General features: G+C 29.0%; 2 protein-coding genes across 5 annotated transcripts in view; one reads left to right on the top strand and one right to left on the bottom strand.

Moving 5' to 3' along the window:
• Positions 1–23,900, bottom strand: part of Svp (COUP transcription factor 2) — a 103,835-nt gene that overhangs the window by 7,311 nt on the left and 72,624 nt on the right. The window lies entirely within an intron of this gene.
• On the top strand, positions 3,708–6,423 carry Cbs (cystathionine beta-synthase). Its single transcript, XM_074251200.1, has 6 exons — positions 3,708–3,897; positions 4,004–4,113; positions 4,813–5,162; positions 5,224–5,477; positions 5,590–5,860; positions 5,952–6,423. Exons 1-6 carry the CDS (start codon positions 3,818–3,820, stop codon positions 6,366–6,368), a joined length of 1,482 nt encoding a protein of 493 aa, XP_074107301.1. The 5' UTR covers positions 3,708–3,817; the 3' UTR covers positions 6,369–6,423.

Raw genomic sequence — 23,900 nt, 5'->3', positions numbered from 1 at the left:
TCGAAAATCTAAATTCAACAAAAAGAAAAAGAATATTTGAAAGGCATGATCAACATACTGCCTAATAGCAGCGACAGAGAACTAAAGATGGGCATAAAGAGTATATCGGATATCACAATATTGTGAGGAAGCGCCTCCGCTTGCAATAATGCCGGTAAAGCAAACGATTATCATAACAAGAACCCGAGTATTTGGTAGTCGTATCATCGGGACGGATCTCGACGACACGCATTACCAGGGCGTTAGACAATGTGACACACAATGACACATAACTAGGAACTAGGAACTAGGTACCCACTACGAGGTGTCATAGACTGAGCTCTCTCATTTACAGGATAGCACAGCACGCCAGTCTATATGGTCTTTCATTTCACCTCGAGCAACAACCACCCCGTTTAGGGTCTTATTGTAATGTTAATGGGAACAATGCCAATCCCATTAGCATGGCATATAGGGTTACCTATGTTGGCCCCATCACTGATTATGCTTCCGGATATAAACCAAGTATCGGATCAGGTAGTAACTCTTTATATACACCGATTGCAGACCCTATAAAAGGTCAATTTTTTGCCAAGATCCGTGTCCTTTGTATCCGCGGTCACCTCCGCCTACTTTATCCTTTTTCGAGACCCTCAACCGGTTATTCTTCCTTATTCTGTTCTGTTGCTTTTTAACATAAGCCGTGTAGTACCGGGTAGTCTATACAGATGTATTGGGTATAGTATCTGGCAAAATGGTGAGACCTGGGAGGCTAAATGTCAACAGCTAACGGCTTGGGTTTTCGGGTTAAGGATTATACAGTGTTATGTGTTATATGTTATATAGGGTTGTTTTTGTTGTGCCTTATATCATCTACCAGGGAAGGGGCAGGGTGTCATCCACTGGTGTTCTACACAGCTTTACTTTGATGTGTTATGTCCTTTACTAGATGATGTCGAAAAGGTCACGTGAACTTGCCGGATGGTGGATTATGACGCCAAGGTTTTAAAGGGATATATGAACCTGTGAATTCGGTTTTGTTCTGGACACTTTCCTCTTTCCCCATCAATGTTATATGTATTATACATTTTATATCCCAACAGACTGCAACGGATTGCGGACTGGGTAAGTATTGAGGATTGCACAGTTTTGTTGGTAACTATGTAAACGTTATGGCCAAACATACACGTCGTTTAATCCCAATAGTGTGTGAAATTATTCGGGTATGCAAAGTATGCTGACGGCCAAGGCATGTGTATTGATAAATTCACTGGCCACCGTAAACAATGCCCCAACAATGTCGATTATATGCGCGGGGCTTGTTGATGGTTTCGCTCCTGCTAACTGTTGTTCCTATTAAGGTTCTTTGGTTGTTATATAATTAATAATTATTAATCGCACGCTGTTTACGAGCTTGAGTTCAAACTGCGGATTTATTGATTAATGTATTGTTGTTTCCCGAGGGGTAATTGGAAAATTGCTGCTGGTCATTTTGCTTGTGGTATATATTAAAATTGTTTTAGGTGTATTGTAGGTTTCTGTAGTGCTAAAGTTTAGTTTTTTAAGTTAATTTTATTGTCAATTTATTTGAGAATCATGCAAGAAATATTCATTAAAATCTTTAATATTATTTCTTTACACAGAAAAAAAGGTTCACTTGAGCGAAGAAAATATTATTTTTCCTAATTATTTTCTTGAGCGAAAAAAAATTTTTTTTTGACACAAGAAATTTCACTTATTCCAACAAAATTAATTCTCTTGCTTTAATAAATATGTATTTTGATCTAAGAAAATTTATTTAAGTCAAGAAAATCTTTTTGTTTTGAGAAAATTCAGCATCTTGCTTAAAAAAATTTTGTTTTTGATAGAAGTAAATTTTCTTGCCTTGAGAAAATTTCTCTCTTGCTCCAAAAAATTAAATATCTTGATAGTAAATTTTCATTAATGTTTTTATTGACTAACATGTCAAATTGGGAGATCAAATAATATTGAATCATTTTTTTTTCATTCAATATGTAAAATTGCACGCTAAAATAGTATAAAATGGGTATCAAATATTCAAGAGAAAAATTATCTCAAGGTGAGAAAATTTTTTTCTTAGCTGAAGTAAGTGGCGCTGCTTCCCTAAAGTATTTAAAAATTTTGATAAAATATAAAAATTTATTGTATCAAGTATTTATGATAATTTGAATTAAGAAAAAATTACTTCCACCAAGAATAGAATTTCAAGAAAAATTTTTACTTCCGCCAACACAACTTCGGTCTTCCTTCAGGCGCCCGAAAATTTTCTTGAGTCAAAAATTTTTCTTTCTGTGTAGGGTATCACTAAAAAATACTGCATTCGATTTTTCATTATTTTTTATAATTATCTGCTTGTAAAAATATGTTCAATATTTTCGGGCTCACTTAACACACTACATTTAAAAGTTGTTATTGGATCAAATATAAGTTTTAACTCTTTCGATTTAACATAAAATACCCTTCAATTTTATATTTAAAATTTATATATTTATGTGATAAATAAATTTTACTTACAGGTATTCAAAATTCAAATATGCATAATAAACATTCAATTTAAATATTATGAGCATAATTTATTTATATAGTGTTGTAATAAAATAATGCTCTAGTATACAAAAAGCGGCTAATAGAAGATTTAGTTGTAAATATTAGATTTTCAGATCAAGGTTATATCTTATAAGATTCTTACAAAATATTTTTATCTATCAATAACAATTTGATTTTATTGTTTTTAATCATAAAACTAGTAAAACTCGAGGGTTTTCTAACAAGGCCGCAGATCTTCATTTATAAACGTTGAAAAGTTAAACCGAAAATTTAATGATTAATTACAAATTTTATAAAATAATTTAATAAAAAGTTAACTTGTAATTATAGTACAATATTTGTTTAACAAATTCCAACTGGTAAATGTTATTTTCAAAGAATAATTCATTTTTTCAAAAGTTCTTATTTTTAACATGTCATTAATGTAAAAAATATTGTCTTATAAATTATTTAAATCTTTAGATTTAATTTAAATCAATTGACGAGTTGTAAAAAAATTTTTTTTTAATCGACTGTACTTAAAAAAAAACATAATTAAAAAATATGACATAATATAAGAAACATTTGTTATAAATGAATTTAATTTTCACATTTATATTTAAATCCTAAAATTTGTTTCATTGATATTCAATGCAAATGATTATTTATGGGATTAATCGGATAAATATGAAATGAGAGATCATGATTTTATTGAATTTGTTGGAATGTTAATTATTATTTCATTTAAAAATATAAATTATAAAATGTATATTTAATTTTTGTAGAGTCTTCTTGATAATATTTGCATGCCTTTCACTTTTTACACAGAGAATCTGCATTTTTTTTTTTTCTTTCAGAACAAGTGTTACCAACGTCGCTATAAAAAACAAATGAAGACCGCGTTAAGAATACATTAACTGCCAACATTATTGAATACAATAATTTCCTAAGGAGTTTGAAAAATCGATAGAATTAATTAACTGAGGCGTATAATTGAAATAATACGTCACTTTATAGCAGATAAAAAAATAAAATAATGCTTTGCAAGAACAGGTGCTATGCACAAGCTATAAAATGTAAAAATAAAAAACCCATTAGGTTAAGTTGCGCGCGCAAGCGCTAACATAGTAGGAGGATATATAATCGATGTATTTAATATACTTCGGTGTAGTATAGTAGTTTCGCCACTCCTTAAGCGCTTTGAAATATAAATAGCTGGGATAACTGAAATAATATTTATTATAATATTGAGAAATTTGAATTTAAATTTGTGTTATAATTTTTAACTAATATGGAAAATCGTTCATGCGATAGTCCTAGTAAGTGCACATGGGTTCCTAATGCCGAAACACCGCATATCGTTCGTAATATGTATGTATTAAGTAATAAATTTTTTTGCTTAGTAAAATAATCATAATTATCATAAATACTTTTTTAAATTAAATTTAAATGGGCGAATTTTATTGTATTGTTTCAGATTAAATGATAGGAAAAAAGTATTACCGGATATTTTAGAATGCATAGGTCAAACACCTATGGTTAGGCTTAATAAAATTCCTAAATTATTTGGAGTTGAATGTGAAGTCTGTAAGTTGCGTCATTTTTGTTTTTGTCTTTTATTACTTTATTAATTACATATTTACATATATTAACTCATTAATCCGATTAGTCGGTTTGAAATTTAATGAAAAAAAAAAATTATACTGCAATTGAGGATCTGATAATTATTAAAAGTTTTTTTTTTAATAAATTAATTATTGCAAGAAATTTTTTTTTTTAATTCCATCTTTAGAAGCTTTAAAAAGTTATAAATGCAACTTTTTAAAAATAATTTTCTAAACTTAGTTGATTTTTAAAGAAAAATAAAAAAATTATTAAATATCTACTGATTTTAGTGTCATTAAATAAATTGCAATATTATTAATAAAAGAGATATTGTTTGATCTCATTGAATGGGAGTATTTGATAGAAATATTTTGCCTTGGAAAATGACGCATTATTTACACTGTTCTTATCGAAGCAGTTATTTTAATTGTTTACTATTTAGATAACACTTCTCGTTTTATTTTATGAAGAACGTTGCAGAAAAAAAACTACATAGATAGAAATATTTCTTGCTCTAAATTAATTTTAATCAAAATTGGTCAATATTTTTTTTTTAAATTCAATGTAATTTTAAACATTAAAAAAAAATACTAAACAAGGAAAAAAATTTTTCAATTTTAACTTTCATTAGTTGCAATTCATTGAGAATTATTTTCACCAATTAAAATTAAAATATTTCAGTTGTAAAATGTGAATTCTTTAACCCCGGTGGATCTGTAAAAGATCGTATCGGTTATCGTATGGTCCAAGATGCTGAAGCCAAAGGATTACTGAAGCCCGGTTACACAATAATAGAACCGACAAGTGGAAATACCGGAATCGGTTTAGCGATGGCTGCCGCTGTTAAAGGGTATCGTTGCATAATTGTAATGCCGCAAAAAATGTCTAATGAAAAGCTGTTTACTCTCCACGTTCTCGGGGCTGAAATTATCCGAACACCAACTGAGGCGAGCTGGGACAGCCCCGTTGGGCATATCAGCGTTGCCGAAAAGCTCCAGAAGCAAATACCCAATAGTATTATTTTGAATCAAGTATGTATTTGCACATTCAACCAATAGTAATATTTTTAATGGTTAACAATACTTTTTTCAGTATCTTAATCCTGGTAATCCACTAGCCCACTACGATCAAACTGCGCAAGAAATTTGGGAACAATGCCAAGGAAAATTAGACTATTTGGTTGCAGGTGCTGGTACTGGCGGTACAATTACTGGAATAGGCCGCAGATTGCGTGAATTATCTCCGGAAATTAAAACTGTTGGAATTGATCCTCTTAGTAGTATTTTAGCAGAACCACCAGAGCTAAATAAGACTAATATTACGTTTTATGACGTTGAGGGTATTGGGTACGTATTTTTTAAAAATAATTCCCACCAACTTTTATAATAATTTTTTTTTTTTTTTTTTTTTTCGAATAAATAAAGGTAATAAATTATTTTTTAATTTTTTTATTTGTAGGTATGATTTCATACCAACAGTTTTGGACCGTACGGTTGTCGACAAATGGATGAAAAGTAATGATCATGAATCGTTAAATATGTCAAGATTGCTAATAAAAAACGAAGGTCTATTATGCGGTGCAAGCAGTGGTGCTGCAGTTTACTTAGCAATGAAATTAGCTAAAGATTTGCCAAAAGATAAGAGAGTTGTGGTCGTACTTCCCGATGGGATTCGTAATTACATGACAAAGTTTGTTTCCGACAACTGGATGATAGCACGTGGATATATGGTAATATTTAAACACTAAATTTCATCTCGTGAATGTATACTATTAAACTATGTAATATATGTTCTGTGATCTGCGAATATATCATTTATAGGATCCACCAGCACCAGCAGGAAGTGAAAGTTGGTGGAATAACCCCCTGCCAGCAGAAATAATCACCAAGCCAATAACTTTACTACCCAATGCAACTTGCAAAGAAGCGTATGATAAGTTGAAAAAAGAATCTTGCGGTTTCATTGTGATTGTTAATGTCAACGATAGAGTCACTGGGTACATTACGCTGCAATCAATCAGAGCAGGAGTGATGAATGGCTCGGTTAAGTGGTCTGATACCATCGAAAAAATTATCGTTAAACAATTCTATAAATTACCCGACACTGCTAGCCTTGGTCGCGTTGCTGTGACACTCGAGAAAGAACTCTTAGCTGTGATTATTCAGGACACTGAACTTGGAGAAAAGTTTGTTGGGGTTGTAACCCAGGAAAATGTTTTTGAATTTGTTTCAAAATAAAATTGACGATTTTTATATTTTTATTTTGAATAAAATAGAACAGTTTTTTGATAAATTTTATCGAGTTTTTTTATTTTAAGATAAGGTAATTGTGTGATAGGACCTTTTTTCACCGTCTTTAGATACTTTGAGCTATTTTTAATAGGATATATCATTTTTGGCCATAAGTTGTTTGAATATAAATTATTAAAAAATCTTTGGCTCAAAAATAATGAGACTATAATTTTCAGTAATTATTTAAGAAAACACAAAATATTAAATTGAACATGGTAAAAAAAATTACATTCAGTTACATTGTGTCCAAAAATAGCAGCTTTTTTCCTAAATATTTGGATACTATTGGCACAAACATGCTTCTAAACGGTAAGTAAAGTTTATTTAAGTTTTTATACGATAAATAATTCAAAAATATAAAATTTAATGAGGCGAACGAATCGAGTGATTAAAAATCAAAATTTTTTATGAATATTTATTGATTTATGATATATATTTGAATTTTATAAGAATCTATCTTACAGAATAGAATATTTGCGAGTCATCACAAGATTATAAAGTAATTACTTATTCTAATTTTTTTCAACAACTACGATAAGAAATTTACAAGACTGATCACAAGATTTATTTTTTAAATATTCAAAAGTTCTATTTACGCTTCAATTTATTTATATAAAATTATTTCATACATTTTCTGTAATAAAAATAAAGTTTAAAGTATTTATTTGAAAGTAAAATTTTAATTGACAATCCATAAAAAAAATGTATAATCTATAGAATATTAATCACCTTGTATCTTGCTTATAAAATTTCTCTATCATTAATGAAAATCTTTTAAAAAAAAATAATAAATTATTCAGTCAGATAATACAGCAATGGGTGTCTCGAGATGTACGTAAACTCGACGGTACTTAGACTAGTATTATGTACAGTACATATTATATATGTGCGTATATAACCCGAGGACGTAAATACGGTAGGACGCGTGCTCGGTGCGGTGATACCGTGGCAGTTTCATTCGCGCGTGGGCGCGTAATATATTCCACTGGGAACTGAGAATAGACAATATACAATATACAATGTGCGGAGCACGTGGGGTCTATAGAAGCCAACTGAGGCGCACTCTGAGGAGCTTGCGGCGCCCTAATATCTACTACCATCTGATCCTTTCTATCTCCATATATTTAAAATCATGTAACACCGTAACGAACCGTTGACGTGACCACTGAATGACAGGGCCAGCGGCATCTCTTACCCTCTAAAATGTCACACATTCCTTCATACAACGATTACATAACATAGCATAACAATGATCGAGAAAAATATTGATTCGCAGGTCGAAATTTAAAAATCGCAAATGTTATCTTTTTCCATGAGAAAATTTAATGCGATGGCTATTTATGAAAAGTTCTCATATGAAAATTAGCCATAGCTAGTTTGATATGCCTATTTGTAATTTTTCGATCAGAATTAGTGTTCAAAATCTCAAATAGAGGACCCATAATCGCTAAATTGTCTCTTTATAAGAGAGTTAAGTTCAAACATTAGCTTTACGGGACTCCCCAAAGGCCACACAGAAAAAAAAATTATCTTGATTCAAGAAAAAAATTCTTGAACCTAGAATATAATTTTGAAGAGGGAAATTGTCTTGAATCAAGACGAAAAATTCTTGAATCTAGTAAAATTTCCTCAAATCAAGAATATTAAGCTCTTCAATATTATATACTTGATTCAAGAACATTATTTTTTCTATGCAGCTGAGCGCAACTCAGCAAGGAAAAGAAAAAGAGTTAAGTTATAAAATAAGAAACTTTTTTTTTTTTTTTTTAAGGATTACACCAATATTTAATGAGGTTTTTAGACAAATTTTTACTTAATTAAATGAGTTCCACAAATTGGTAACATAAAAATATCAAAATTTATAAAGAAAAAAAGACAAAGTTGAGCCAAAGCAAAAAATTACAAAATAACTATATTATAATTTATGAATAATGTAAGAATCTGAAAACTATAAATAAAGAGATTTATAAGACTGTAATTTTTTAAACTCTCCGAAGGAACTTATCTGACACTTTTATCTAATTTAATTAACTACTGAACCAATTACTGTTTAATAAAACATCTTAATTACCGTAGATATTTCTATAAAAAATAAAAAATAATTTTATTGTCACCAGATCAGGACTTATATAGCTTGGTACATCTATATGCGACTTGATATAGGCCTATTAGGCGTAAGATATTAAAATATGTATGTCTGTGTGTAATTTTTGGACAAAATTAAGTGTTGAAAACCGTCAAATAACTAAAAAATTACAGTAAATTATTTTCTTATTCTCATACAAAGTGTGACATGGTCATATATATCCGACCACATATGGCCGAATCAAAAATATTTCCACGGATTTCTTGCGACTTATTCACATCGTAACAGTAATTCTGGTTCTGGTGAAGCTGTAATATATAGAACAGTATGGCAACACTAGAGACCAGAGAGCAGAGTTTCAGGCTGGTAGCCCGGGGTGAAAATGTCAGCACCCCCAAAATGTCAGCTTACCCTCTATCTTTTGGACGGATCGCGGCGGAGACTGTAGACTGTAAATTGAAAAATCTTCATTTCTCTTTTTATGCTCCGCGTTTAAATGTGGATGTATGAGCCTGGTGTTTTATTCTCTTTTAGTTGACGCTCGGCTGGGTGGTTATCCGTTATACACTAGGATAATAATTTCTCTACCTCTACCTCTGGAAGAGAGAATTTAAAACTTAAACCAGCCAGCAGAGCATTAGAGCTCATCTCAGTATCAGTTCGGCCTGAAGCTTAAGACACAGGTGATGATTTTTTGATGGTGTTCACTCGAGAGGGCGCGGAGCTCGGCGCAAGAAATCGTGTTCCGTCACCGCGGGCGGTCGGATGGGTTTCACGTCACGCCGTCACCCCTTTACTTTTTTTTTTATTTTTATTATTGTTTACGTTTTTTACCGCCCGGTTTTAGTTTGTCATTACTGTTGTCGCTATTGTTGTGAACTCGGAGGAAATTTAAACGGAAAATCTTTAAAATTCTTGTTATTGCTTCCGGGGTCTTTAAATTATCGTCTTTGATCTTTTTTTACCGGATTTTTTGGGGTGGAAAAATTTCAATTATTTTTACAATGGATATACAATTTTTTTTTAGCTTTTATTATTCGAAATTTCGAAGCCAAGTTTGCTGGTCGGAGTGTAAAATTAGATATGGTGGGATCATGTGTACAATACTCACACCTAACACATCGCTGTAATAGGTAGAGGTATGAGTTCATGACCTCGAAGAGTTCACGGTTGTAAAGGACGGACAGTGAGCTGAGATACCCGCGGTGAGCGTTAATGAAGCTGTCTGAAAGTAAATCTCTGCTTTTATATCGTATCCATATATATGTGTATATATGTATAATACCACTGGAACATAACTACAAATATTACTGAGTTATACGAGTCACTTTAAAAAATACTACTTTGCCGAATAATGTCTATATTTTAATTATAACTTTGTTAGAACAAAAAATGGAACTAAAGATATAAATTTTTTAGTACTTTTAGTTTTAATAATTGTTAAAAAAAATTGAACGATCATTTGAAAACAGATTGATTAATGTAAACTTATAAAGTTATGTTTGTTCATTTGCTATTTGCTAAGTTTTGATTTTATATCAAGTCTTTGTCAAAGATCTCTTACAAATTTATGTTGTTTGAAATTTAAATCTTAAAACAGTACAAATTAATGGAAAAATTTATATTGAATGGTAAAATTTTAAATGATAGTATAATTACTCGTATATAAAAAAAAAATTTTTTTTTATATAAAAATTAATTTAATCATTAAAAGAAAAGTAGACGATTAGAAAGAATAAGCATGAACTAAAAAAAATCATTTTTTTTCTTAATTTCTTCATCTTAAATTAAGAAAAAAATTTTTTCTACCAAGTAACAAGACTAACTTGATTGAAGAAAAAAAAATTTTGACTTATTTTAATCATGCAAATAAGTTTTGAACCAAGAAATTTTTTTGGCTTGAATAAATTTTACTTTTTTGACTATTTAGAAAATAATCAAATTTTCCAAAATTATTATCTCAGTAAAAAATTATTAAATTAAATTTTGTCTGTGTAATTATCTTCGAATTAGTATTAAATCATTAGATTAAATATATCATTAAATTATTTATCACCTAATTTGAATAAATGATCGAAACTGTAAAAATTGAAAATTAAAATTGTTTTTAAATTATTGAATATTTTCATTCAATTAATCATTTTAATCACTAAAAAAGTAAATTTCCACAAGAAAGATGGACAACTAAATTCAATAACAATTTAGTTTGTCTAACCGCACATTAATTTTGCCTAAATTTTTCCCGGCTCACTTATTTAAAAAAAAAAAAAAAAAAAAAAAAACAATGATATTCGAGAGTCAAGAGATTTTTTGTGAGTGAAAAAATGTGGTTTCGAACGGATGTGGGATATTGATTAGAATGAAGAATAGATGTGAATGATATTCAGCGAGAAAAGATGTAGGAAGCAATTGGTGAAGCGATAAATCTAACGAGGCGTGCCGAGCAGACGCGCCGGCTGCTGCTGTCCTACGACTACGTTTTATTTCAACCTCGACGTAGTTGTCTTTCTATATCTACACATACATACAATTTATATGTATATGTACTGACATAGGTGAATCCTTACGCTCCTGTGGCAGCCGTATGTAGTTATAGTGATGGGTACGCCCAACTTTGACTCTTCGTCATGCTGAGTATGTAAGTAAAAAGGGAGTAGTTGAAATATGTTCAAGATAATATATATACACATAACCAAGAAAAAATATTTCAATACATCAAGTGTCAAAAAAATGATTTTGTTTTTTAAAAATTATTTTTGCACGACTCAAAATGCGAAGGGCTTGCTTATCGTTTTCAAATTCTCAAGCAACTATTTTTAGTCATAGCAAATAATTACTGTTAATTATCAAGAAATCATTGTTTATCATTTTAAGTGATTTTAATTAAAAAAAAAAATAAAAATTATTTTTAAAAAATCTATAAGCTGAAAATTTCACTTAAAAACAAATATTTTGAGGCGTGCAATTATGAATTCTTCAAATTAAAAAATTTTTTTTTTAACTTCAAGGTCATGGGATTGATAAAAAAGAATTATATAACAGTTAGAATGGCATGTAGATAAAGTGAAACAGAATAAAGAGAAGAAAAAGAGCGAGAGGAGAATAGAATGACTACATTCAGCGGAGTCAGAATCGAGTTAGCCGCATGTCATTCGAACAGACCGCGCTTGATACACATAACCGCTAATATAATTGCATTGGATGCGGCTCACGCGAGGGTTGCTTGAGGGTGACCTACCCCTGATAAAAAGAAGCCGAGGGGTCGTATCGTCTCTCCAGCAGTTTCTCTCCGCGCTCTTTAACGCGGTGCAATTGTATTAGAGGGAATAATAAGAGAAAGAGAAGAGCTACCGATGTGATTCTGCTGGCACTCGTGCAAGCTAAGCTCATAGATTTGATCCCCTTTTTGTTTCTCTGTACATGTATGTTTTTCGTAACATATATATATATATATATATATATATATATGAGAGAAGTGTTTTATTCGACACAATCGTGATTCGCGCCTCGATTGTCATGAGCCTCGTTCGCGGTCAGTTGTCAAACCACTTTTATGTTGTATTGTACTGCTAGAGCCGAAAGTCAAAGGATCAAGTGTCATTTATTTTGAGACTATAATTTTTTTTTATTTGATTTTGAATAATTTATTTGAAGAAGAAATATAAGCGTTGACTCATATCAATAGTCTAGGAATTTAGTATTTAAATTTATTAAACCGATGGTCGCATTCACTTCCGGTAGACCTTTTAATTAATTATAGTAACTGCTTTTGTTTAGATTTAAAAAATTCATTAAAAGTTCTTTGATTTCTACTGTAAGGTTTTTTTTTATTTCATTCAAAAGAAATTCAGGGTTTAGTTGATAGTATTTTGTAATATTTAAAAAATTTTTTTGTAAATTATTAACCCACATCAGGACGTCATTCTTGTAATATAAGAGTTAAATTAATTGTTAGCAAAACAATAAAAATTAACGAAACAGGATAGAAAGTAACCGTTACAAATGATAATATCCTGGGAAATATTTTGCAGTTTAATCGCCGCTTAACTTACTCCGCTGAATTGTAGTCTTAAAAAAAAAAAAAAAAAAAAGGTACAAATGATGTATTAGGTTCGTTGCTCGCATCATAAAGATCATATATACATCTACACTTTGATGTACTACTCTGTATAACTTCTTCCCATGGGTAATTACCGACTACTTCTTCTTCTTCTTCTACAGCTTTTTTATTTTTTTACCCGTACTTTTTGTGCAGTTTATTTTATTAACCAGAAATTTTGAAATAACTTTTTTGAGAAAATTTGTTTTCTTAATGTTTAATTTGGGTAAGTTATAATTTTTGTAAATAATATGATTAAGGGTGATTTGGGTAAATTTTGACGAATTAATTTTTAATAATAAAAATTTGAAAGGATTTTAATTTTTACAAGCTATTAAAAATTAATAATAGAATTTTTGAAGCATTAAATATATTTTTTTTACAATAAAGTAATTAATTTACTGCGAATTTTAATCAAAATTTAATTGAAGTATAAAATCAAGTATTATATTCAATTTTTTTATTATAAAACTCTCTATTTATATAATACCAAATATTCATTTTCTAATAAAGGTATAAGCTTATCAAATATTTTTTTTAGTTTCTCTTATTAAATTTTGAGCATTGTACTTAAACTGTAAAAATCATACTTGTGAAAAAAAAATTAATTTGAACCAAAGAAATATTTTTTAAAAATCAAGTCATTTTACAAAGTATAAATTATTTTTAACCAATTAATTTTTTAATTCTAAAAAAAGTTTTTAGGTTTAAAAAAATATTTACTTCGCAAGACGATTTGATTTTTCTAAAACATTTTTCTTTGGAATTACATCTTTAAATCAATAATATTTCAGCTAAAAAATTTTTATTTCGAGAAAATTTTTTTCATTTCGAAACAAACTTTATTCACTTTGTTGTTGATGAATTTTTGTTTAAAAAAATCAAATTTATTCAATTTTTAGAATTATTTAAAAGTAAAATTTTTATCAAAAATCGTTTCGAGGAATTTTTAAATTATGTCATATCTGTAATTGAATAAAAATTGAACCAAGAGAGTGTTTTTTGAACGATAAATTAAAAATAAACTCCTGAGTTTTCAAGGCGTGCTCCATAAACTGATGGTGAGTATAACTGCTAATTTAAAGCTGAAATTATTCTAAAACTTTTCACTCTACTCTTGGAGCATGAAAAATTTATCCGTCGCATTATTTATTTGTCGGTGTCACTGTCGTAAGACGCACGGCAAAAAACACAAGGACTTTATGTTAGAGATGTTTATATACATATATATACAATATACATTTGCGGTGAATTCAGAAGAAGAAGAAGAAGAAGAAGAAGAAGAAGAAGAACGAACGAACGAACAAGTCCAGGAAGGAAGAAGGGTGCTAGAGTACACTATAGCAATAGAGTACTGTTTTACTAGTACATATCTATATAATACATATACAGAGTTCATATTTTATATTTTATAATATATATAGCTATCACAGAATCGTAGACTCCAGAGCATATTCCAGTGTTCGCTCGGCTCGTTAAGCGGCAAAAAATAATAAATCACCACTATTTTTATCCCGGGTGGTCGTAGGTACTGTCATAGATAAATTTAATAACTCATAGGTACTAACAACTTTCATATAATCGTGTAAAAATATAAAATTTCATTTAGTTTTACTGATTGTTAATTTTTTGAAAATAAAGTGTTAAGTATATTTCGATTTAATATTTAATATTTAATATTTAATGTTAATTAATTATTTGCTCGTGTGAATACGGCTGATGAAAGCTTAAATAATAAATAATATTTAATTTGACAAGTGCTACTACTGGATTACAGTTATGATTATATAAAAGGAAGAATAACCGAGAAATGTATATGATGCATATTTATGTGGATAATAAATTTTTAATTTTATTAATTTATGTTTCTGGCGATTGTATTAATGTACTTTTGATATTTACTTTACAATAAATGTCGGGGAAATTTATATTTATTTATTTATTTATACTTCATATTTTGTAGTCTTAAAATTTTGATAAATCAGGCAAGTCGAATTTTATGAACTTTTAATATTTTATCTTGTGAAATTATTTGAATTATTGTGGATAGATAAATTTATGGATAAAAATATAAAATATGAGCTTTTTAATTTATATAAAATTATCATTACTCGTAAATTTTATTACCAGATGAATTAATAATTTTTTTACAATTTAGTTTTAATTAATCAAAAATAATATGGCAAAAAATTATAAAATTTATGAATTTTTAAAGTAAAGTCAGAAAAAAGATAATTGGAGATTTTTTATTAATTGAATCAAGTTCTTTTTAAAAACATCTGTTGCTTTTAAAAATTTATAACCTGCACCAATTTATACAATCCTGAATTCAGTCTAAATTCATTAAATTATTCATGAAATTTTAATAATGCATCGATTAACCTTGAGAAATTGAATAATTGTTTTTAAGCTATCACAAATTTTTTTCAAATTGAATACAACAGATTAAAAAATTTTTTTTAACTGTTTAGTTTCTATAAAAATGATATTAAGACATTTTTTTTAACAATCACCTATTTATTTTCTTAAAGTTTATCAGGAATAAAATAAAAAAAAAATTTTTTTTATTTTTTATTTACACATGCGAAAAATATGAAAAATCGCTAAATTTATGCACACACATTTTATAAATGACTTTCGGAACTAAAATTTTTGTTACTTTTCATGATTATTATCGTTTGCCGCAAAATAAAATAATTTGAAAAACAAAAAAAAATTTTTCGAATGTTAATTTAAAAAATACAGACGATCCTGGAAAGTTGACTCAATTTTATTTAATTATCTAATAAATTTTGATTCTATTTAACAAATATTTAAAAAAAATTCGTATTTTATTGCACGCATAATAATAAAAATGAAATAATCGCCAAACAAATGATTTATTGTTAATAAAAACAAGCAATTTAAATGATTTATTAATAAGATAATAATTTATTATAAAAAATGTTTGGGCGAAAAATTTTCTCGCTGAAATACGAGGACTTAAATTCACTGGGACTGGTATGCCATTTCGGAAGGCGTATGTGCCTTTTTATGGAGGGATAAGAAGTATAAATAAAATAATAATTTTTAGCTTTAGCGGTGTATTCTAAATAGTAAATCGCTTGGCGTAAAAGCCCGTTCATCCCCTTTATATCCTTTTTAAAGGAACCTTTCTCAGTTGGTATTCCTTCTTATACTATGGTTGGGAGTAAGTTTTGTCTCCTCCTGCCTACTTAAGGCCCGTGAAATATGAAATTAAATTCATTAAGTCCGCGGTTGGTAATAAATCGAACGATTGTACGTGAATGCCGTGAATACGGGCTTATAACTCAGTCCGGTTGAATGGAAAATGATGAGAAATGTCTCTCATTGAGCGGTGGGGGGTCGGCCCTGAGGCTGAGGCAGAGGATGAGGCGCAAACCTGGACTTCGGACCATACTAACGCGTACCCACTTATCGCGCCATAATATAATATAACGCACTGAAGCTGAGGTGTGTAAAAATTTATAATATCTTCGGATATATATTCACGTGCGTATGTATGTGCGGAAAAGAATAAAAATAAAATTAATAGAAGGAAGAATAAAGAAAAGGATATTAAATAAAATGTTGTCAAAAAATAAGCTTACTTTTTTAACACTGAAACTCATAAACACCGTCGTTAACGATTCGAAATAAAGTTCAGGATCTGTTTGGATTTATATTGCTTTTTATTTATTTACTTTTTATTTGTGACCGGGCTATAAAATTTTTATAATTAACTTTTAATGACTTATATAAATCCAAGAATAAACGATTTATGTAACTGTAAGTTTTATTTAATATCTTCTTGGTTATTGTTATTATTGTTATTTTTTGCTTACAAAAGTCCATTACGTTGTGCATAATTTAAGTTTTTCTATATCATAGTCAAGAATTTATAATGATTTAATAAGAGAGTTTTTACATTTTATTAACCGAGTTTAAACTTCTGAGAAAATGGAAATGAGTCATGCATGTTTATACAAATTTTTAATATTTAGTGATTGGATTATCGATTTTGTACAAGTAAAAAGCAACAAAAACTTACTTAAAAATTTTTTTATCGGTGTAACTTTTGAGACAACTTACAAAATGATTTGTAAAAAATAAATTGTTATTTGAACATAATATTTATCAAATTAACTATGAATTTCAATTGCACGCATACGCACGCACTTTAATTCTAACCAATAAGAAATCAGTAACCATTCTTTCGAGAATTTCGATACTAAACTTTCTTGAGTTCAATTATCAATTTTATATCATAGGATTTTGTTAAGCAACTATTGTACTATACATGGAAAAAATTTACTTGATTTAAGCAAAAGACTTTGCAACCAAAAATTTTTTTTAAATATTTTAATTAGCTTATACATTTTGTTTTTTACATAATTTCTGTCTTTTTGTGGAAAATAACTTATTTTAGATTTTTACACAGAAAGAAAAAAATATTCGATGAAGAACGAATTTTTTTGACTCCAAAATATGAAAATTCTCTTTCTTATTAAATATTTTTAATTGTAATACATTTCTAGTTAATTATAAATTTTTCGGCTGAAAATTTAAATCTTTAAAAATCGAAATACATGATATAAAAATAAATTGAAAATTACAAAGGATTGAGCACTGAAATATTGATTACACGATCAGTTAATCTAGTTGAAAAATTTATTAAAACATTTCTATTATAATTAAATAATAATAAAAAAGACACGTGATAATTATTAATTTGTCGATTTAAACAGAAAAATCTTTTGCTCTTAAAGTAGAATCTCGTATCTCGGTGGTTACAACTACAGTATAGAAGTTCAGAATGATTGCTATATGCTTATATACTATACGAGATATTTGCCACGTTTAAATCGGATAAAACGGGCGCGACAATAGACCAAGAGGTTAAGCGTGTTTGCCCTTCTCTCAAGGCCCCATTCATACGACAATGGACCCACGAGCTTTTCACTCTTCCTCTTATTCTTACTTTACTCATACTTGAGTATTCGCATCTACATCGCCTTTCGTCTTTCGCCTTACATTACGATCCCACTACCAGTGAAAAGAGCGACTCGCATAGAAGAGAAAAAAAAATAATAAGAATCCAGCATCCGATGTTAGTGTCCCTGTCAGGGTATTTCTATTTGTTACGAAAATTTTTACCTTTATGGGACACGCAAGAGGCTATTGAGAGTGGACCACCGGGCCTCGGCTTTTCTCTTCGAGTCTCACCAAAGAACTTACATCCAGCGATACGACCGCTCTTCTATTCTTGATTATGGTCTTCCGTAATGTATAACAATAATAATAATAACAACAACAACAACAATAACAATGTGTAGTATAGTATAGAGAGGGTGGAAGACTTTGTAGCACGAGCCGGGTTTTTAGATTTAGAACTAAGCTGAATAATTCACAATGAGACTAATCGCCCGATGAGTTGATACGCGTGTGGACTTTTTTTTTAAGATAGATATTTTCTCAATTATTATTATTATTATAGTGGACGGTAGCAACAGACTTGACGAAAACTTATGACGGACTGCAGACCCACTTACACTTACACTTCCACTAGTGGGATTGCTTTGCTGGTTATTATATTATATATATTTTGTTCGGACGTTTTATTTCAATGGACCTTTATATTTGCTCGGAGATATATATGTGTGTTTTCTTATTGTCACGTTTATTTTATTTTATAGTCGGTTATGCTGGGGCTTAAACACTTATGTACGGCACTTGAATTGTGCTTACTTCGACAAAACGATTTATACGCGATTTGTTACGTTGCATTTAAGTAATATTATCAACTCAATTTATACTCCCTAACTTGATCTTTTCTTTATTATTTATATCACGCATTGTAATAAATAGTTGTTTAATAATAACGATGATGAAAAAATTAAGTTTATTTGAGAAGAAATCAAGAAGAGGAAGAAAAATTATTGAATTAAAACATTGTTTTTTAATAAAATTAATTTTTTAATGTTTAGAGCAATTAAATCGATTGAAAAAAAAAATCTGAACCAAATAGATCACTTTTAAGAATTTTATTTCTTAGTTGAAAAATTTGTTTTTTGCTGACTAAAATATTAAAAATATAAAGCATTTTACTTCCCAAAAAATTTTATAAAAATATTGGAGAGTAAAAAATCTCGATCCGATCTAAAATGAATTTTTATTTCCACATTGGTCATTTTTTAAGTTATTTTCATTTTGTAAATGATTAAAAAACGTACGTACAAAGATGTATTTTAAAAAAATTTAGATTAAAATTAATCAAATAAAAAATTTAATAAATTCTGAAACGATTCAATCAAAATATATTTTGACTCTAAATATTATAAAAAGTGTTTTGTCCGTATTTAAAATAATTATTAAAAATCATCAAATGATTATTTTAATATTTACTCCAAACAACCATTTATAAATACCGTTATTTGTGATGAAAATACTTTATTATATTAATTTCACTTTCACTATTTGTGACAAATTACGTTTTAATTGTTAGCTCTTCACAAATCAGTGATAAATAATAAAAAAACAATGCAGGAAATTCAAAATTAAAATAAAATAAAAAAGACCAGGTGGCAAAAGAGCACTTGAATCCTTTTAAAAATTAGGACTGTTCGATATCTCGAGTCAGTTGAAAAGCAATTGTCACAAGTCACAACAGCTTCGAGTAGTCACTGAGTAGTTTAGATTTATGGGGGTGCTGCTGTTACAACTAAACATCGACACGAGTGTATGGACTATAATACAAAACGACCAAATGACTTTTCCACAGCACAATAGAATAAATGGCCTGTGATTTGTACATCGATTTAATCTTAAAGCTGTGTTGGCGCTTTTAACTATTTAAACTTTCCTCCATACAGTGCACAGTATACAATCGACACTTGTGACATTAACTAAAGAATAAAATATCACAATACTCGTGTTTTGGGTTTGAACAGATCTTAAATTAAAGTAATGAAAATGAATAATGACTGATTCTTAAATTTATCCTGTTTGTTGTCATTTATCTCACTTGAAAACACAAAATAAACAGTACAGCTGCTTTCCAAATATTTTCTATAGACACTGAATTGTTAACAGCCTCCTTAATTTTCATTAGCATTATATCAAGAAGGTATATATTGTAAACATTAAAATTAGCCAGTGATATTTTATATATGCAGTGAGACTTAAAAAATGTGACACAAAATACCGAGGTAGTTATATTACGGATACGGAATTTGAGAGACTTTTTTACGATCGCACACGCCACTCGAAGAATTTTAACCTCGGCTTTATTATCCTTGCCGTAATGGCAGCATTAAAACGACTAGATTATCTGTGTATTTTTATTTATTAAGAGAATATAAATTTTTTACCTAAAGATATAAATAATTGAGTCATTACAATAAATAAAATAAAAATAACACTGATATATTTTTATATATATTTAATTATCCATCATTAAGACTTCAAAGGGCTTTTTATAGATATTTAAACATCTCACAGCGGTTTTTAAAAACTGTACTTATTGAAATTATTTCAGTATAAAAAAAAAAATATTTAATTTCTTTTTTAATTTTGCCGGAAATTGTCGCAATATAAATAAAGGCCAGTTAACAGTACTTAAGATTTTTATCTAAAATTTTTGCAGCCCCGAAAAATAATGAAAAAAAAAATAATAATATTTAAATAGCATAATGGAAAAAATTATAAAAAATATTTTTGATGAAAAATAAATTGAAACTTTTAGATTGAAGGATTAGACAGGAGACACGGTGGTGAAAGGAGAGGGTCAAATAATCAAGTTAGTCGCGGGTTTTCGCGTCAACGCGGACCGTCGGCCTGTGCTGATGGTTATGGTGAAGTATGGAAATGAAGGGCATTCGTCCATTCGGACATTCACAATCTAGCTCACTCTTTCTCTCACTTCCAAGCTGCAAGCTTGTAACATATAGCTATATATATATATATATATACACACACACACACACAGATAAATCGATGTATGTGTTTGAGTTGTATTTAGTGTGCCAGCTCCAGCATTTTACATAGTTTATCCCTATCTACCACGCGGTCTTTACCATCCAACGAGTCGTGGACAACTACACGGCTTTGTTATACAATTTATCTGTCTACTCTATATATATATATATATATATATATATATATATATATATATATATATATATATATATATATATATGGATGTTGCAATATATCTGGACACTGTATTCTGTACTGGAGCAGAGTAGAGTGGAGAGTGCTCGACGACAATTAACTAACGAGAGATTGACACAACTTATTAAATGATACACGCGTCATGGATCTTACCCTGTCTGGACATTCATACATAAATAAACTACATTTTTGTTATAGTAAAAAATATTTAAATCAATGGACAGTAGAAATGTTTTTATTGCAAAAAAAATGTAGATATTTATTTTAACTGTTGTTAAAAAAAAAATTTTTTTTTGTTGTTTTACTATGATTCTATACGCTAAATACATTTATTATAAATAAGATATTGTAAAAATAATATATTCTTTGGAAAAAAACTCTCAGCTTTTAATAAAATATATCGAATTTTTAATAATTTAATAATTTTGTTCAGTGAAAAAAAATCGATTTTTCCATTTTAATTAAATTTTGACGGGTCTTCTGTTGCGTATAAAATAAATATTTCCACCAAAAAGCAGATTTTTTTATAAAAAGTTAATTTTTTTCGTATTTTATAAAAAATTTTCTACATCGAAAAAATTAATCAAAAAAATAAAAAAAATTTTTTTTAATTATTAAAAAAATCATAACTTCTAAATGACTGGATAGTAAGGACTCAAATTAAATATTCAGAAAATTATTTTTTAAATAGAGAACATATTTACGAAGTTTAAGAAAATTAGCAGGGTGTAATGACCTAAATATGAATAAAACAAGAATTTTTTCTTCAAAAAACTAATTTTTTTTTACTCCCTTGTTTTTACATACCAATTCGCATTCAAAATTCCAAAAGGGAGTAAAATAAAAAAAAATTGAGCAACGACTTCTAGAAAAATGGTTCACATCAAAAATATAAAAAAGTTTTTAAAATATTGAGTTAATTCGATTTTTTTTTTAACAGTTATAAAATTATCCAGCCCATAAACTGTTAAAGATATGAATATTCATCTTTAAGCAGGTCACTTTGATATAAATATCTTAATTTATCGCTAAAAAGCAGCAATTAATCGTATATCATAATTTATGTACAATTTAATATAAGAAAATTCGTAACTAGATTTTCGAAGCGTGTGCAGAGGATTTTTTCGCGCTCAAAGGAAGCAATATGGAATTCAACAGGATTTCAAAATGATTAACGACAACTGACCATTCGGGTCCGAATGGCCATCAGTGGTCAACAATGCCAAATGTACTGTAAATATTCATGATTATAATAAAAAATATAATAACATAAATAAATATCATATAATTTATTTATATTTATGTGGTTAGATGCTAGATGTGAGGGGTAAGTTGTTTGTAAGGCTTAAAAATATGCGGAACTGGTTTCGCACAGTGGGGAATGTCGAAGAGGATTACAATGGAGCTTATAGCAATTGCCGCATACGCACGATTGAGATACACTTTCGGTGGGAGTATAAACGCGTTAAATTGTAATGCGTGGCACGCGTAACATCACTACACATATCTCTCAACATCTCTATACATATACATCTATCTGTAATGCTCCTGCTTGCTCTTATATCTTACATATGAAGCTATATATATATTTATATATGTAACAGACTTGTGCTTTTTTATTCTTTGACTTTCTGTCTCTATCTCCTTCCCTTTTACGCATTACACTGCTATGCACTCAATCCAACTCACTTCACTTATAGACATTAACATTACGTTCCACGCATTCTGATTTATTTTATTTTATCAAACCTCCATTCTATTACAGTGATTACCGCTGTAATGAGATTAAGAAGTTAATAATTGTCATTATCCGTGAAAATATTTTATGATACGGACGTCAAGATGTTTCATTTAAAAGGACTATTTTTTTTTCATTGACATTCAGAAATATTGCACAGTAAAAAATTTTGTGTCAAAAAATTTCTGCTGAAAATTTTTATGTTGAATATTTAACACTTTTATGTGTAAATTTAACATTTATTGTGTTAAATTAACATAAAAAAGTTTTAAATATTTAACACAAAATTTTTCGACACGATGACGCGAATTTTTTTACTGTGTGTTCTAGATATTAAAAAAAAATTCCCTCAAAATTTGAGCCTTCAATTTTGGCGCTAAGTACTGCCTTTTTGATATTTAATTTAAAAAGCATGTATTTCAAGCCACTTTTTTCAAATTTCCACAAATTCGCCCGGTTTTTAGATATATTTTTAATTAAAACTGATATTTGTACACTGAAAAAACAAAAAAAAAAAAATTCTTGACTAGAGGATAAATTTTCTTGGCTTAAAAAAATTTTAAGGAAGATTGAAAATTTCTTGAATGAAGTAAAAATTTCGTGAGCCAAGAAAATTTCTTTTTGCTACAAAATAACTTTTGTCTTCTGTAAATTTGGTGCAAGAAATTTTGATTGTGTGTAGTATATTTAACGCTGCTTAAAAAAACTTTAACATTTACGATCGACGAATTGACTTTTCGGCAGTTATAAATCCTTGGTATAGTGACTACAGGTTGCTTTATTGTCGTAAATAAATAATTGAATAATATTTTTAATTCACAAGTCATCGATCTTTAATTTTTAATTTCCAGTAAAGTCTCCCGTAATAAAAGATGGCATCTGCGCGGTATTATATAGAAAAAAAATCCGATTTTTGACGTCTGACAACAGTTCAACAGTCTAGTGAGGACAAATACATGACAAAAATTTGCCGGGTGCCGTGTCAAAAAAAAAAATCGACCAGTCACTTGAATAAATATGAATCATAACGCATACAAAATCCATAAAGGAAATATTATTTTCATATTTAGGTTCTTTTTTGAATTTTTCCCGTTTCACATAATAGTTCCGTTATAATTCCTCGATGTCGATTGACGAGTGTTGTTTCTGTCTAACGTGTCTTGCTATCCAGACTTTATGCATGTAGTTTGTAGATGTACTCTTGAATCCGCAGCTGGGCGCCGGACAATAGCGACGTAATCCAATAATGCCCAGTATGTCCGGCCTGTGAAAGATCGCGTAACTCTTGTCAGGAGACCAGTGACGTCGGCGAGTGGTATGTGGCGTATTGTATAATATAACATACTAATACTTAATATAAATGTAATTGTAAGTGCTTTGGTA

The sequence above is a fragment of the Cotesia typhae genome, unplaced genomic scaffold (genome assembly GCF_013202065.1).
Source record: "Cotesia typhae breed Kobodo isofemale line unplaced genomic scaffold, CoteBio_Ctyphae contig_122, whole genome shotgun sequence".
In the NCBI taxonomy this organism is placed as follows: domain Eukaryota; kingdom Metazoa; phylum Arthropoda; class Insecta; order Hymenoptera; family Braconidae; genus Cotesia; species Cotesia typhae.
The sequence above is the reverse complement of the archived record's forward strand: the minus strand, read 5'-3'. Positions and strand labels throughout refer to the sequence as shown.